Source organism: Oncorhynchus masou, chromosome 15 (genome assembly GCF_036934945.1).
Source record: "Oncorhynchus masou masou isolate Uvic2021 chromosome 15, UVic_Omas_1.1, whole genome shotgun sequence".
Taxonomy (NCBI): Eukaryota; Metazoa; Chordata; class Actinopteri; order Salmoniformes; family Salmonidae; genus Oncorhynchus; species Oncorhynchus masou.
In genome coordinates this window covers 18754236-18771779 of record NC_088226.1, presented here as the reverse complement: position 1 = coordinate 18771779, position 17544 = coordinate 18754236, and the positions used below count along the sequence as shown (strand labels likewise).

Here is a 17544-nt window from a genome sequence, read left to right as displayed (position 1 = left end):
CTTCATCAATAAGTGCATCGATGACGTTGTCCCCACAGTGACCGTACGTACATACCCCAACCAGAAGCCATGGATTACAGGCAGCATCCGCACTGAGCTAAAGGCTAGAGCTGTCGCTTTCAAGGAGCGGGACTCTAACCTGGAAGCTTATAAGAAATCCCAATATGCCCTCTGACGAACAGGCAAAGCATCAATACAGGACTAAGATTGAATCGTACTACACCAACTCGGATGATCGTCAGATGTGGCAGGGCTTACAAACTGTCACAGACTACAATAGGAAGCACAGCCGAGAGCTGCCCAGTGACATAAGCCTACCAAACAAGCTAAATAACTTCTGTGCTTGATCTGAGGCAAATAACACCGAAACATGAATGAGAGCGCCAGCTGTTCCAGACGAATGTGTGATCACGCGCTCCGTAGCCGTTAGTTAGTAAAACCTTTAAACAGGTCAACATTCACAAGGCCGCAGGGACAGAAGGATTAACAGGAAGTGTACTGCGAGCATGCCCTGAACAACTGGCAAGTGTCTTCACTGACATTTCCAACCTCTCCCTGTCTGGATCTGTAATACCAACGTGTTTTAACCTGTTACATCTATGGGGGCGCTATTTCATTATTGGATAAAAAAAACGTGCCGTTTTAAGCTCAATATTTTGTCACAAAACGATGCTCGACTATGCATATAATCGACAGCTTTGGAAAGAGGACACACTGACGTTTCCAAAACTGCAAAGATATTGTCTGTGAGTGCCCCAGAACTGATGCTACAGGCAAAACCAAGATGAAACTTCAACCAGGAAATGAGCAGGATTTTTGAGGCTCTGTTTATCATTGTCTCCTTATATGGCTGTGAATGCGCAAGGAATGAACCTGCCCGATCAATCGTTTCCCCAAGGTGTCTGCAGCATTGTGACGTATTTGTAGGCATATCATTGGAAGATTGACCATAAGAGACTACATTTGCCAGGTGTCCTCCGTCGAAATTGGTGCGTCATCTTCAACTGCATGTCTTTTTCCAAGCAATTCAGAGGAGAAAGTAGACATCCACGAACGATATATCAATGAAGAGATATGTGAAAAACACCTTGAGGATTGATTCTAAACAGCGTTTGCCGTGTTTCAGTCGATATTATGGAGTTCATTTGGAAAACAGTTCGCCGTTTTGATGACTGAATTTTCGTTTTTTTTGGTACCCAAACGTGATGTACAAAACGGAGCGATTTCTCCTACACAAAGAATCTTTCAGGAAAAACTGAACATTTGCTATGTAACTGAGAGTCTCCTCATTGAAAACATCCGAAGTTCTTCAAAGGTAAATGATTTTATTTGAATCCTTTTCTGTTTGTGCAAATGTTGCCCGCTAAATGCTACGCTAAATGCTACGCTAAATGCTACGCTAAATGCTACGCTAGCTATCAATACTCTTACACAAATGCTTGTTTTGCTATGGTTCAAAAGCATATTTTGAAAATCTGAGATGACAGTGTTGTTAAGAAAAGGCTAAGCTTGAGAGCTAGCACATTCATTTCATTTGCGATTTTCATAAATAGTTAATGTTACGTTATGCTAATGAGCTTGAGGCTATAACTGGATACAGGTTTTTCATAGCCAAACGTGAACAAAACGGGAGCGATTTGTCCTACACAAATAATATTTTTTTGAAAAACTGAACATTTGCTATCTAACTGAGAGTCTCCTCATTGAAAACATCTGAAGTTCTTCAAAGGTAAATGATTTTATTTGAATGATTTTCTTGTTTTTTGAAAATGTTGCTGGCTGAATTCTAGGCTTATAGCTATGCTAGCTATCAATACTCTTACACAAATGCTTGTTTAGCTATGGTTGAAAAGCATATTTTGAAAATCTGAGATGACAGTGTTGTTAACAAAAGTCTAAGCTTGAGAGCCAATATATTTATTTAATTTCATTTGCGATTTTCATGAATAGTTAACGTTGCGTTATGCTAATGAGCTTGAGGCTATAAATAGGATCCCGGATCTGGGATTGCTCGACGCAAGAAGTTAAGCAGACCACCATAGTCCCTGTGCCCAAGAACACGAAGGTAACCTGCCTAAATGACTACCAACCCATAGCACTCATGTCTGTAGCCATTGTCCAAGCCAGTGCTTGAAAGGGTGGTCGTGGCTCACATCAACACCCTCACTGAACACATCCCTCTGCAACTAGATCCTGGACTTCCTAGCAGTCCACCCCCAGGTGGCAAGGGTAAGTAACAACACATCACCACGCTGATCCTCAACACAGGGACCCGTCAGGGGTGCGTGCTCAGTCCCCTCCGGGACTCCCTGTTCACTCATGACTGCACGGCCAGGCACGACTCCAACACCAACATTACATTTGCAGATGACAACAGTGGTAGGACTGATCACCGACAACGACGGGACAGCCTATAGGGAGGTGGTCAAAGACCTGGCCGTGTGGTGCCAGGACAACAACCTCGTTCTCTCAACATGATCAAGACAAAGGAGATGATTGTAGACTACAGGAAAAGGAGGACCGAGCACGCCCCCATTCTCATCAACAGGACTGTAGCAGAGCAGGCTGAAAGCTTCAAGTTCATTGGTGTCCACATCAGTAACATGGTCCAAGCACACCAAGACAGTCGGGAAGAGGACACGACAAAACCTATGCCCCCTCAGGAGACTGAAAATATTTTGCATGGGCCCTCAGATCCTCAAAAGGTTCTACAGCTGCACCATTGAGAGCATCCTGACTGATTGCATCACTGCCTGGTATGGCAACTGCTCGGCCTCCGACCGCAATGCACTTACAGGAGGTACTGCGAATGGCCCAGTACATCACTGGGGCCAAGATTCCTGCCATCCTGGACCTCGATACCAGGCGGTGTCAGAGGAAGGCTCTAAAAATTGTCAAAGACTCCAGCCTACCTAGTCATAGACTGTTCTCTCTGCTACTGCATGGCAAGCGGTACCTGAGCCACAAGTCTAGTTCCAAGAGGCTTCTAAACAGCTTCTACCCCCAAGCCATAAGAATCCTGAACATCTAGTCAAATGGCTACACCCCCCCCCTTACCCCCCTGTATATAGTCTCGATATTGTTATTTTACTGCTGCTCTTTAATTACTTGTTACTTTTATCTCTTATTCTTATCTGTATTTTTTTTAAACTGCATTGTTGGTTAGGGGCTCATAAGTAAACATTTTACTGTAAGATCTACACCTGTTGTATTCGGCGAATGTGACTAATAAAATTTGATTTGATTTGAAGAGGTCTCTTCACAGTCCCCAAGTCCAGAACAGACTATGGGAGGCACACAGTACTACATAGAGCCATGACTATATGGAAATCTATTCCACATCAAGTAACTCATACAAGATTTCAAACTAGATTTAAAAAACAGATTAAAAACACATTATGGAACAGCGGGGACTGTGAAGTAACACAAACACATACATACTACACACACACATGGATTTTGTACTGTGGATATGTGGTAGTGGTGGAGTATGGGCCTGAGGGCACACAGTGTGTTGTGAAATCTGTGAATGTATTGTAATGCTCTTTTAAATTGTATAAACTGCCTTAATTTTGCTGGACCCCAGCAAGGCAGCAGCGAATGTGGATCCATAATAAATACCAATAAGTTAAAGGATTCACACGTGGGTATAAATGACTACTAAAGTACAATTGGACACAAGCAAGTATAAATTAGTTATCTACTTTATGAAATAACAGCCTGACGAGGAGCTGGCATCTGTGAATTCAATGTCAATTGTGCTGCTTCGCGTGTCCTGTTTACCTCACGCAGTGGAGGGAAAGTGTACAGACATGTCACAGTCAGAGCTAGGGTACTAAAATGTTGCAGTCTGTCTTCAGTTTTTAAAGCTTGACAATGAATAACCCCCCCCCAAAAAAACTGCAACAAAACACCATGCAAAGGAGAAACATGTAGGCCTATTACAGCAACATATGAGCAGTAGCCTAGGCTGGCTACTTAGGGTTGCAAAGGGTTGGAAACTTTCCGGTAAATTTACGGAATGTTTCCAGGTAATTTTCCATGGGAAGTTAAAACTTCTTGGGGATCGATATCCAGTCCACGGGACAGTTGGGCTAACGTAGGCTAATGCAATTAGCATGAGGTTGCAAGTAACAAGAACATTTCCCAGGACATATCTGATATTGGCAGAAAGCTTAAATTCTTGTTAATCTCACTGCATTTCCAATTTACAGTAGCTATTACAGTGAAAGAATACCATGCTATTGTTTGAGGAGAGTGCACAGTTTTGAACATAAAATGTTATTTATAAACAAATTAGGCACATTTGAGCAGTCTTGATACAAAATGTTGAACAGAAATTCAACGGTTCATTGGATCAATATAAAATTTTGCACATACACTGCTGCCATTTAGTGGCCAAAATCTAATTTGCAGCTGGGCTGGAATAATACATTATGGCCTTTCTCTTGCATTTCAAAGATGGTACAAAAAAATACAAAAGAATGGTCGTTTTTTTTCTCTGTATTATCTTTTACCAGAGCTAATGTGTTATATTCTCCTACGTTCCTTCCACGAACTTCAAAGTGTTTCCTTTCAAATGGTACCAAGAATATGCATATTCTTGCTTCAGGGCCTGAGCTACAGGCAGTTAGATTTGGGTAAGTCATTTTGGGGGAAAATTGAAAAATAGGGTGGATCCTTAAGAGGTTTTTAAGCCTGCTAAACTGATGTTAATTCACCTGATTCCATACATGTTTGATTTTAAAAGATTTATCTCACAAATGAGTTGTTTAAGTTTAATGTTACAAAAGCTACGCTTTTGTTATTTGGAGTTAAATACTTTTGGATTAGGGTGTCAGCACATGATGCACATCTGCAAAGCATAGTCGCAATTGCTGGACAAATATTATTTCTCTCAAAGTTTGTTTTAATATGTAAAAATGCTACATACAAGCATCCTGAGTGGACAGTAGGCTAGGCTATGAGTGGATTTGGAACTTTGAATAGCCTCCTATATGTCACAAACACAGAACTTCAGGTCCTGTCTGGTGAGTGGTCTTATAGGCTACTAACTAGCTGAACCCAAACAATGAGTCATGAGTGTCACCCTTTTGACATTCGTATACAAATGACATTATCAGTGTCATTATCAGGTGGTGACGAGGGGACAGCAACTGGAGACGTTAAAACTTCCTGTCTACTGACATTATTGACCTGCTCCCCCCTCCTAAGCCTTAGGCAACATTGTAGCCAAGGCAGCACGTTTAAGACTATAAAAAAGCATTGTCATGGAATGCAGAAACTTTGATAACAGATAACAATCGAAACATGAACAGAAAGGCTGCTGACTGCAGAGCAGTCTGTATCGGAAAGATAAGGGCCTCTGCATAACGGGGAGAGAAACAGAAGAAAAGATCCACGGTATGGCGGCGTTACTCTCTCGTGGTACAGTGTGTCTACCTAACCTAAGTGGCTTCCAGACCTGCCCCTCCTGCAGCGCCACCCTAGCATTCTGACACAGGGAGATGTCTTTAAATAACCCCGCACGGCAGTACAGAGGCTCTAAGAACCAAGCAGTGGATTATGTGAACGTTCAGAGCAGTAGACTTCTATTTATAACCACTAGGGCATTCCGCTAATCTGTTTCAATACTTAGACTGTGGCACTGTACAAGGCCTGGGCAAGACAATGGACCAGGTTATGGTACTATATACTGCTTATACCCCGATGCTATGGATAGATGTTGATGAGAAGGTAATTTGTTCAAATAAGTAATTTCCTTTGGAATGCTAGATCTATCCACTGGGGCGACTTAGATGATGCATCAAAAACAGTACTGTTTACTAACGCAATCACATGGTAGCTGGTAGTTAGTTGGACACATAATCTACCAGATGCATTGAAGGATGCCAGCTTGTAATACTACGGATGGCAGGCAGTTGTTATTCAATGTGAGCAAGGTGAAACTAACCGCTAATGGACAAGACAGTGTCTGCCGGTTCAGATCCCTGGTCAGAGACACAAGCCCAGCTGGCTCTGGTGATGGCAGACTCATCAAGGCGCTACCCCAGAAGTGAACCAGGTGTCCACACACTGAAGTGTGATCTCTCTCCCTCCCACCTTCCTCTCGAAATTGGGCTATATCCTTCTCTGAGACATGCCCCCACCTACGGTGACCGGATTAGCACCACACCGGCGGTCACGAGTCATTATGGCAGTCAAATTCCACGTGACCGTTTAGTCACGGTAACTAGGCTTCTCCAAGCTCTGATGCTGCTGAGGGTCATTAGTAGCCTACAAAGCTCACTAACTGCTTGGTACTCAGCACTCTATTGTCCCTCTGACATCAATGCAAATGTAATCGAAAATCTAATCAAACACTTCATGAGAGCCCATGAGCCCATGTTGCGCAACATTTCTTCAGGCTATGCAATTGTGTGAGAAAACAGAGTGATGGCCTCTGGTTGTATCACAACTAAAGTGGCCAAATAACTTCATCTAAATTAAGTACATTAAATCAGCATTACAATGGGTTTAGAGCCTAACTGGCATACATAATCAGCGCGTGTTAATCAAGTTAGGGGAAGATAATTTTCACCATAGAAACGCACCTTTATAATGAAAGCATTACATGCAATCACATTTGTGGTCACGTTTGAGAATGCCGTTTTCCCGCTAATGTTAAATTTGCGCCTATAGCCTACTGCCATGTGGGCATTTCTGCGCTTATAATGTGAAGAAATAGCCTAATAGTTTCTCTAAATTGTAAGCTAAACATTCTGATCTGTAATGTCAGTCTCATTGCTTACAGTTTTTTTGATGCTAGTGGATCTATTAATTTGGGATCTATCCCATCCTACACCTGTCCCAGACCATGTTTGGAATACTTCTTTCTTGCACAGAATAGGTCAACTTTTGTACTATGAGGGACAGTAGTTTGACATAGGCTAGTGCTTTTGCTGTTCATTAGGCCTACTCATCTTGTTGGCTGACAAAAAGTACATGTCGACAGTTCTTCCAATATCCACCTCGGAATTGGATAACGACACGTGCAGTTGGGTCCCCAATGTGTCGGTCTTCACTTGTAGCCTGTGAGAAATACCTCGTCATCATGACGGAGAGCCATGTAAGTGAGGGGTGCTATGGAGCATGCAGCAGGGAATTATAACTATTATATTCAGCCCAAAGGCAACATGGCCACTGGCCACAAAAGGCCTGGATTTTGTTTTAGGGAGCATTACGGCCACACTAAGGGGATGCCACCCGGTAATTTGAGGCATTATTAAGTGCTTGTCAAATTGTGAATGATAGACTGATGAAGTGTGAGCAGCCTGTGCCAAAATCAAAGCAGAGTTCATGCATTTCATGCAACTTAAAAAAAAAATCATCGTTAGAGTCGCATCATGCAGCCTTAGAATGTATTAAGGATCAAACCATATATAGCCCAGCGTTTTTTATCACAACTAAAGTTACATAAATAACTCTAAATGAAGCATATAGGAGTACCTGTTTCTTTATTAACTGCTCAACAAAGAATAGCTGCTTTTGCGTTATTTATTCAGCTATGTTCAATTGTATTTTCATACTATGAAATAATATCACGGAATTCCAAGCAAATCTTGTCTGCTGAATGAACTTGTGTAGCCCACAGCCATATGGCACAGCCGGATCAGGGACTAACATAAGGACAACTCAGACTATGCTATTCTGTTATCTGAAATGCTATCTGAAATAGATTACATTTTCTACATATTATGTTCTATACCTGTCTACAATAAATCATGGATTTTTTTAAATGTGATGTTCCAAAGGACTGCATCAGTGGCTTATAGGCTATGCATGGTACGCAGGAGATGCTAAATGTGTTCATGTTAATTAACCGTCAATTACTGTGAGAGTGGCAGTTATTTGCTTGACAGTCACTGGCTGATTCAATTTCATGATCACAACGGTCCTAGCACCACCCAGCCCCACTTCCCCCTAAACTGCCCCCCACACTCCCAGCCCTCCTTCCCTCTCTACTGCTTCCTCCCTTTGAGAGGATAAGAGGGGCCGCCCAAGTCTGTCTGGGATCAGGAAAAAAAAACTTAACGGGGTCACAGACCCACTGGCTCCAGGTCATCTACAAGTCCATGCTAGGTAAAGCTCAGCCTTATCTCTGTTCACTGGTCACGATGGCAACACCCACCCGTAGCACGCACTCCTGCAGGTGTATCTCACTGATCATCCCTAAAGCCAACCCCTCATTTGGCCGCCTTTCCTTCCAGTTCTCTGCTGCCTGTGACTGGAACAAATTGCAAAAATCGCTGAAGTTGGAGACTTTTATCTCCCTCACCAACTTTAAACATCTGCTATCAGTGCAGCTAACCGATCGCAGCAGCTGTACATAGTCCATCGGTAAATAGCCCACCCAATTTACTTACCTCATCCCCATACTGTTTTTATTTATTTACTTTTCTGCTCTTTTGCACACCAGTATCTCTACCTGCACATGACCATCTGATCATTTATCACTCCAGTGTTAATCTGCTAAATTGTAATGATTTGCCTACCTCCTCATGCCTTTTGCACACAATCTATACACTCTTTTTTTCTACTGTGTTATTGACTTGTTTATTGTTTAGTCCATGTGTAACTCTGTGTTGTGGTCTGTTCACACTGCTATGCTTTATCTTGGCCAGGTCGCAGTTGTAAATGAGAACTTGTTCTCAACTAGCCTACCTGGTTAAATAAAGGTGAAATAAAATAAATAAATGAAAAACTCTCTCACAATCACACAAGGATGGACAGATACAAACTCTCTCATCAAATACAAATACTCAACCACACTTGAGTAGACATACACACAAAGAACATGTGTGGGCATATAAACACACAGTTGGGACCATCTCACAGAGCTGTCAGCAAATTATTTTACAAGGTAAGTTGACTGAGAACACATTTTAATTTACAGCAAAGACCTGGGAAATAGTTACAGGAGAGAGGAGGGGGGGGTGATTAGGTGGCCCTGATGGTATGAGGGTCAGATGGGGAATTTAGCCAGAACACAGGGGTTAACACCCCTACTCTTAGGATAAGTGCCATGTGATATTTAGTGAGCACAGAGTGTCAAGACACCGTTTAAAGTCCCCTTCGAAACAAGGCACCCTTCACAGGGCAATATCCCCAATAACTGCCCGGGGGCATTGGAATATTTATTTGGCCCTACGGAAAGAGTGCAAGTACAGGGTCTAGCTTGCTCTAAATGCAGAGAGACGGTGTTTATTCTCAGCTCTCCACCATGGAAAGTAAAACACTTGTCTGATAAGAATGACAGCATGCCTGCTTAGAAGAGATGGAGAACATATTACGTTTTCATGTCATATTACTGTGCTTTCACTGTCATTGAGGTATGAATGCCATATTAGTCTGAAAGAAATCTAATGAATCAATCACTGAGAAGAAAAAGCAAAGGCAGGGTTGAACAGGTTAATGGCTTTGAGTGTAACAAAGGAAGCACTACAGTTTCCCTTGGAGATTTCAGGGACTGAAAAGCCCATTCCAGTCATTGGAGCACAACAGCAGAGCTGAACTGGTTTGACATGCCCTTCTCTGGAAACCCTAAAGCACCAAGCATTTGGTCTGCCAGATCACCAGCTGATAGTAGCTACCCCTTTTTCACAAGGCTCCTGTCCTTAAACTGTCACATCTTATCCATGTCTTCATATAACGATAGAAAAGTACCTTTTCACAGAGGACTTAAGGTAGAAAATCCTGTATTACCCAAAACTGAACAAAATATGATTCAGAATAGCAAAAAAATGTGAAGGCAGACTCAAGTGTCATAACCTATAATCCTTACAAATACCCCCCAAAATGCCTTATGACCTTCACCTCGACTTCTTAACACTGTATAGCACAAACATGGACTCTTCCACTACATACTACTACCCTATGTTTTGCACAATGCCACACATATAATTAGAGGCCTATCAGGGCTCCCTCTCTCTCTTTAGACATAAAGGTCCTCCTACACCAGGCATTCATCCACCAGATTAAAATAATCTTGGCCTTACTTGAAGTAATTGCAGGACATCCCTTTCCCTGTTGTACTGTTATTATTATTATAGTTATGAAAAGCTGGTGACAGCAGGCCTCCACAATAACACACACACACACACATACATACATACATACATACATATATATATATATATATATATATATATATATATATATATGTATATATATATATATATATATATATATATATATATATATACATGTGTATACACATATACATATACATATACACATATACATATATATATATGTATGTGTTATTGTGGAGGCCTGCTGTCACCAGCTTTTCATAACTATAATAATAATAAATAAATATATATAAATAAATATATATATATATATATATAAAAATATGTTAATTGCCAGAAATATATAATTGACCCCAAACTTTTGAGTGTGTGTGTGTATATATATATAAAACACACACACACACTCAAAAGTTTGGGGTCACTTATACATTTCTGGCAATTTTGAGCCTGTAATCGAACCCCCAAATACTGATGCTCCAGATACTCAACTAGCCTAAAGGCCAGTTTTTATCGCTTCTTTAAAATCAGTACAACAGTTTTCAGCTGTGCTAACATAATTGGGTTTTCTAATGAACATTTAGCCAATTTAAAGTGATAGACTTGAATTAGCTAACACAAAGTGCCATTGGAACACATGAGTGATGGTTGCTGATAATGGGCCTCTGTACACCTATGCAGATATTCCATTAAAAATCAGCCGTTTCCAGCTACAATAGTCATTTAAAATATTAACAATGTCTACACTGTATTTCTGATCAATTTGATGTGATTTTAAATGGACAAAATGTTTTGCTTTTCTTTCAAAAACAAGGGCATTTCTAAGTGACCCCAAACTTTTGAACGGTGGTGTGTGTGACACACACACGGTAAGCACAAATAAAATCACATATCACCCAGGAAACCAGTTACATTCCTCAACAAATAAGTTCCCAGTCAATAACTTAATGCCCGGATGGCACCAGAACATCAAGATGAAATGGAATTTTGATGTATCCTATACGTCAACAACAAAGTTAGGTAAGAAGGAAGTTGATGAATTAGGGCCTTGTAAACAAAAAGGGAGTAATATACAGGTCTTTAGGGAAGTCCAGCCAACCTTTTGATGCAGGATGCGGTGACGAGTCTCAAATCTGTCGCCTGTAACATAATGAAGGCCACTATGGTGTAGATGGCATCCAAAGGTTTAAGAGTAGTAGCAGCTGCACTTTGATAAATAACATCACCATAATCAAGAACAGATAAGGTGGACTGAATATTCAGCTTCCTACTGCTTAGAGAAAGGCACAATCGGTTTCTGTCAAAAAAATACAACTCATTGGAGCAGGAGACAGCATTAGGAATTCTTCGCCCCAGCTTTTTTGAGGTCCCTTGATACAGCATACAGATCTTAGAGGAACTAAGCTGTTGAAGGGGGATTTCTACATTGGATTTCACCACAATAATTATTGCTGGTGCAAGCTGAAACGATTAATCTGACTGGCGTCAAGGCAGGTGGAACAAGTCTATCTTGCTGTCAGGACTACTGAGTAGGCCCTCAGTGTCAAGCAAACGAATGAATGCTGACCACGCCAAAAAGAGATTTCACACGTTGTCAGTCACTTAGTCATACATAGAGCAGCTCACACAGTAGTGCTAAATGTGTTCTGCAGTAAACACAGCGCTGAAGCTGCTGTGTTGAAACAGCTAAACCAATAAGTGGGCCTGATATCCAGAAGTCAAAACCTAGCTATTAGCTTCTATCTCTGAAGCACTCCGTAGAAGAGTTGGGAAGTATCCAGATTTTCATACCGTTTCTTTACCATACCGGGGTATGTGGTTATACCGGAAGTGCACACAATTGTATGATTTCTTTTTTTTTTATGCAAAAAAAAAAAAAAAAAACGCTGGCAAATTCACATAGCGAACACTAGCTAAATGCTAACAAGCGCATGAGAACATTAAACTAATTGCAAGACACCACAGGTCATGAAGTTGTACAATTATCTCAAAAAGGTTGCACGCACAAAATAAATATTAGACAGCAGGGATCTAGATCCAGGGGATTGATTGTCTCTGCTGTAACCGAGAAGCTTGATCTCGCAACCTATCGATAAAGTTAGCAAACCAAATGCATAGCTGGAGCCCTGAGCTGGAGAGAATGTATTTGGCACATCTTAGGTAGGTAAACCTACAGTTAGAAGATACTTACCTGGCAAACACTAGTAGAGAGTTTCAAATGTAACTTGATCACCTCTTAAAAAGGTTAATTAAATAGTTACCCGGACTATCTGCATGAACTATTTAGACTCCTCACATACACTGCTGCTACTGTTTATTATCTGTTACTTTATTCCTAGTAATATGTACATATCTACCTCAATTACCTCGTACCCCTGCACATCGACTCGGTACTGGTACCCCTTATAGCCAATTTATGGTTGATCATTGTGTATCTATTATTACATGTTTTACTTTTCGATTATTTCTCTATTTTATTTCTCTGCATTGTTGGAAAGGGCCCCTAAGTAAGCATTTCATTGTTAGTACACACCTGTTGTTTACAAAGCATGTGACTAATAACATTTGATTTGAAGGTGGAAGGAAGTATGTGGATGCTGATCTTTGCACCGGCTTTCACAAGATGTTTTCACCAATACAGGAAATGCAAAGTCATTCAAATGTGTAAAACCTGTAGAGGCGTGGGCCAATGTAACTGTGTGGTAGCGTCAACAAACTACTATTATAACTTCTACACAAATAAGTCATAGAGCTTAGTCTTCTGAATACTACTGTAAAACAAAAAATAATATGAACTACTATCCCTAAGGGTAAAAATAATAGTCTACCACTAGATAGCTTCTGGTCTCCACTTCAGACCAGTCTCTTCCCTTATCTCCTGATAAACTGCTCCTCATTTCTGCCCACCTGAACCAGAGACTCACCTTTATCGGTCCAGTGCTAAAGCAGATCTTCCTGTTCTCCGGCGGCGCTTCCTCCTCAGCAGGCAGTCCCGGGATCTCAGAGCAGCTCGACTCTGGCTCGTAGGGCTCATCTTCCTCCTCCTCATCCTCATCCAGCTGGCTGCCGCCGGAGTCCTCTCCGATGCCGCTGTATGCGCTGATGTCCACCAGGTCACCCTCCGAGTAATCATCCTTACGAGACTCCTCCTCCAGGCCATCCTCTTCCTTTCCCTCACATTGGGGCCCCTCCCCTGGCTCCTCCCTGTGGCCCCGCTCTCCCTCCTGCCGCCCTACCATGTCACTGGGGCCCCCAGAGGCCTCTCCATTTTCCAGTGAGGCGTGGATCTCGGCCTGCACCAGCCGGCTTCCTGCATCGGGTGCGGAGGAGTCCTCTTGGTCCCTGGGTATTGGTTCCCTGCCAGGCTCGCCTCCGGTACTTGAGCCCCTGGCTTCCTTCCCCCTCTCCCTCTCAGGCTTGGCTTCGGTAGAAGCAGAAGAGGTCCTGTCCCCTGTTTGTGGACTTCCTAAGGAGCCGTTGTCGTTTTGGGGAGCTGCTCTGTTCCTGGGGCTTCTGGGGGAACCCTCCTGGTCCAAGGGTTGGCTGGTCCCATCCTCCTGACTTCCTGGGGGCAAGACTTGCACCTTCCTGGCGATGATTTTGGAGTTGAGGCATTCCGCTGTTTTCGCCGGAGTGGGGCTTTCTCCTCGGGATGGCAATGGGGACGTGGAGGAGGGCCGGTTCAGGTTGTTCCTCAGGTCACCCTTCTCGAAGACAGCGCTTAGCTGGCTAACGGTGGGCGACACCGCCTCACCGGCTCCCCCTACCATATCCAGGCAGTCCAGGGACTCAGTGCTGCCATTGAAGCGCACTACCACATCCAGCCGACTGTCCTGGACCGCGGATGAAACCGGACGCTCCTTCTTGAGCAGGATGCGGTTGGTGGCCGACTGCTTCTCCTGCAGCTGGCGCTGCTCGAAGATCTTCCTTGTCTCCTGCAGCTTGGAGTACCCCGCTGAGACCCCTCGGGACCCGCCGACTTCGCCGCCCTTGGGGTCGAAGCGGTTGACGCGCTCGGAGACAGTGGCTCCCAGCTTGAGCAGGGCGCTGTGGTTCACGTCCTCATTGAGGCTACTGGCCCTGGGCAGGGACAGCCGCACCGCCTGGTCATTGGCCTTGGACGGGTCATCCTCATCGCCAGGCGACTGCATCTGCATGAACATGTTCTTGATGCGGTGGACATTGGAGCCGTACTGGCGGCGGCCCCTGCCGGTAGGCCGTGGCGGCTTTCCATCCTTGGCAGCATCGTCCCCATTGGCGGCATTATTCAGGGCGTCGTGGGCCTGCTTCAGAGCCTGGATGCCAGCCTCATAGGCGTTCCTGTGGGGGGACGGGCTCCGGAGGGTGGAGCTGGCACTGCCCGCCGATGGGGGTTCAGTCTTCATCATGGTTAATCAAACTGAGCCACTGAGACTTGGAAGTAACAGCATAGCTCCTCTGTCTTCCTCCCCCTGGATGAGAAAAACAAACAAAACCACTCAATTTCACCTGAGGGAGTCTGCCTGCCACATAAGGTAGACAGACACAAATGCAATAACCGCATTGAGCGATAGTGGGGAAGAGAGAGTGGGTTAGTGAAAATGAAAGGAAGATAGATAGAGATCTTGCACACAAGAAAGGAAGGGAAGGATGGATAGAAGCTTGAAAAGGAGCAAGTTAGAGAAATCCAAGAGAGAGAAAAAATAGAAAGCTACACACATGGGTGTGAGGGAAGTTTGTGCTGATGTAAATAGGAGATTTGCAGCGCCCCAGGCTGTAACCTACCTATTCACCTCCACTTAGAAAGGAGAACTGCAGTGAATGATGAGAGAAATATGATATGACTTGTCTAGGGTTTACAACAATAACACACAGATAGCAAATTGGAGTAGGCCTGGCAGAAGTTCAACTTGTGACGGATTGCTTGTGCTGTATCCCTTAGTCATTATATCATTTTGATCGCTAGGATTTCTCTCAGCTGCCTCAAGACTTCTGGTCTCACCACCGACAGCAAAAGCTGCTGCAAAGTAGAAAGACACCACAGGGTCTTAAAGCAAACTGTATAACAATAATCCTCATTCATGTAATCAGAGCCATGAGTCTGTTTGAGAGAGGACTACAAATCCAATGTCTTTACGGTCACTCAAATACAGTATATAACCAACAGTATGTAGACACCTGCTCGTCGTTTGCTGATATAACACTCTTCTGGGAAGGCTTTCCACTAAATGTTGGAACTTTGCTGTGGGCACTTGCTTCCATTCAGCCACAAGAGCATTAGTGAGGTCGGGCACTGACGTTGGGCGATTAGGCTTGTCTCACAGTCGGCGTTCCAATTCATCCCAAATGTGTTATATGGAGTTGAGGTCAGGGCTCTGTGCAGGCCAGTCAAGTTTTTACACAGCGATCCTGACAAAACATTTCTCTACGGACCTCACTTTGTGCACAGGGGCATTGTCATGCTGCAATTGGAAAGGGCCGTCCCCAAACTGTTGCCATGAAGTTGGAAACACAGAATTGTTTAGAATGTAAATTGTGTGTTGTAGCGTTAAGATTTTTTTGCGTTGCTTCCAGTGGCAGTTTGGAACTCGGTAGTGAGTGTTGCAACAAAGGACAGCCGATTTTTACACGTTATGTGCTTTAGCACTCTGCAGTCCTGTTCTGTGAGCTTGTGTGGCCTACCACTTTACGGCTGAGCCAATGTTGCTCCTAGACTCTTCACAATAACAGAACCTACAGTTGACCGGGGGCAGCTCTGGCAGGGCAGACATTTGAAACGGACTTGTTGTAAAGGTGCCATCCTATCACAGTGCCATGTTGAAAGTCACTGAGCTTGTGCTTGTGTGCTCTTGGTTACTAGTTAAACACTCTAACCACTAGTCTACCCTGCCGCACTCAGACCATGTAATAGACTAAATATGCCTAAATGTTGTTGAAAATCACGTACAACATACCAGGCTGGACCATAATTATGCAAATACCTGCCACAATGCCTTTATTCTTCAAATCAGCAGCACTGTATTGATCCAGTTTCCTGTTATCGTATATTACCATGGCGACCCCTTATCCCATGAACGTTCTCATTGTATTTACAAAGAAAGCACTGCGACCACTACACATAGGCCTATTGTATGTAAACTGATGTAGTCTACATGTCATGTATGATGTCAGTTGGATTTAAATATGATATACCTCATGCCTTTGATGAGAATCTATCCAACATTGGGCCTAATTGAAATCGGACAGAGAAGCCATATATCCGCATTTGATCAGTGACATTTCAATGAATGGAATAAGCTATTGAACAGCCTATGCATTGACAGCACAAAGGACATCCTCTACAAAACACGAACACAATCTACCCTAAATTCTTTAGTCATGGAGCATGCTATTCTGTCAGTGACTCATCTTCTCAGCGTATAGACCATTCCGCAATTTTTGAAACAAAATAGACATTTTCTCAGCTACAGTCCAACAATCGTACAATACATTGTATCAGGAAACGGCACGTTCCAAACAGGTAGTCTGTAAAATGTAGCAACGTGTCTGATGTGCAACGGAGCATCTAAAATAAACACATGTCATGTTATGATAGGTTTTTGTTGTGACTAATAGACTACCAGGCAGACAGTCAGTTAGGATTACGGAGCGCTATAGTTTAGTCTGTTCGCTATAAACGCTAGCACTGCTCAACAAACTATGTATATACAGGACATTTATTGTGGAATACACTTTCATTAAACATCCCCGACAATACCCTATGGGCGTTCGTCAAAACGCCGTGTTGTCAAAAACATTAGGACCCTGCGGAAATTAAGGGCCTCGAACACCTCGCTTGCATGATGGCTGTACATCGCTTCCTGCATCTTCTGCAGTTGGAATAGCGGTTATTGTCTCTACTAGAGCAAGATAAAAGCAAAAACATGTAATGTCGTTACATCTTTACTAGGTTTGGTTACCGTACCTTGCTCACAGTGTTTCGTTCAAGTTACAATCCGTCTATTATAGAATCCATTGTGTCCACGTTCTGTTTTCGCTTCTGTTTCCCTTGCGAGCGTAGCGAACTGATGCCTTTGCTCGTTCTCTCTCCCTCTCTCTCTCTCCCTCTCTCTCTCTCTCTCTCTCTCTCCCTCTCCCTCCCGCTCTCTCTCTCTCCAACCTCCCCCTCCTCACCACCAACAGCATATGGCATCACAGGCAACGTTAACCCTTGATGTAGAGCAAAACAAAATAGACTTGAAGATTCCCCCTAATTTATCTTGCAAAAGCCATGCCTCTCGTAGGGCTATTGGCTACAATACATTCGGGCCAATAATCGAACAGGCCGATAGATTATGTATTATCCCACTGAACCGGCAGCTAGACCTATGGGTTTATAGCCGATTAAACTGGAGCCCCGACGTCACATAAAATGAAAGTTTTTATACAAATTACTCATTTCAGCACCCAAATAATTACAAATGACATTGTATTTGCGTGTATAGCCCATTATAGC

General features: G+C 43.2%; 1 protein-coding gene across 1 annotated transcript in view; it reads right to left on the bottom strand.

Moving 5' to 3' along the window:
* Positions 1-17160, bottom strand: part of LOC135555821 (neurabin-2-like) — a 56854-nt gene extending 39694 nt beyond the window's left edge. Inside the window, exons 1-2 of the mRNA XM_064988579.1 lie at positions 17014-17160; positions 12995-14521 (exon numbers count right to left, since the gene is read on the bottom strand). Of these exons, the coding sequence (XP_064844651.1) occupies positions 12995-14458 (1464 nt within the window). The 5' untranslated portion in view covers positions 14459-14521; positions 17014-17160. The remainder of the gene's footprint in view (positions 1-12994; positions 14522-17013) is intronic.
* Between the last annotated feature and the right edge of the window lie 384 nt (positions 17161-17544).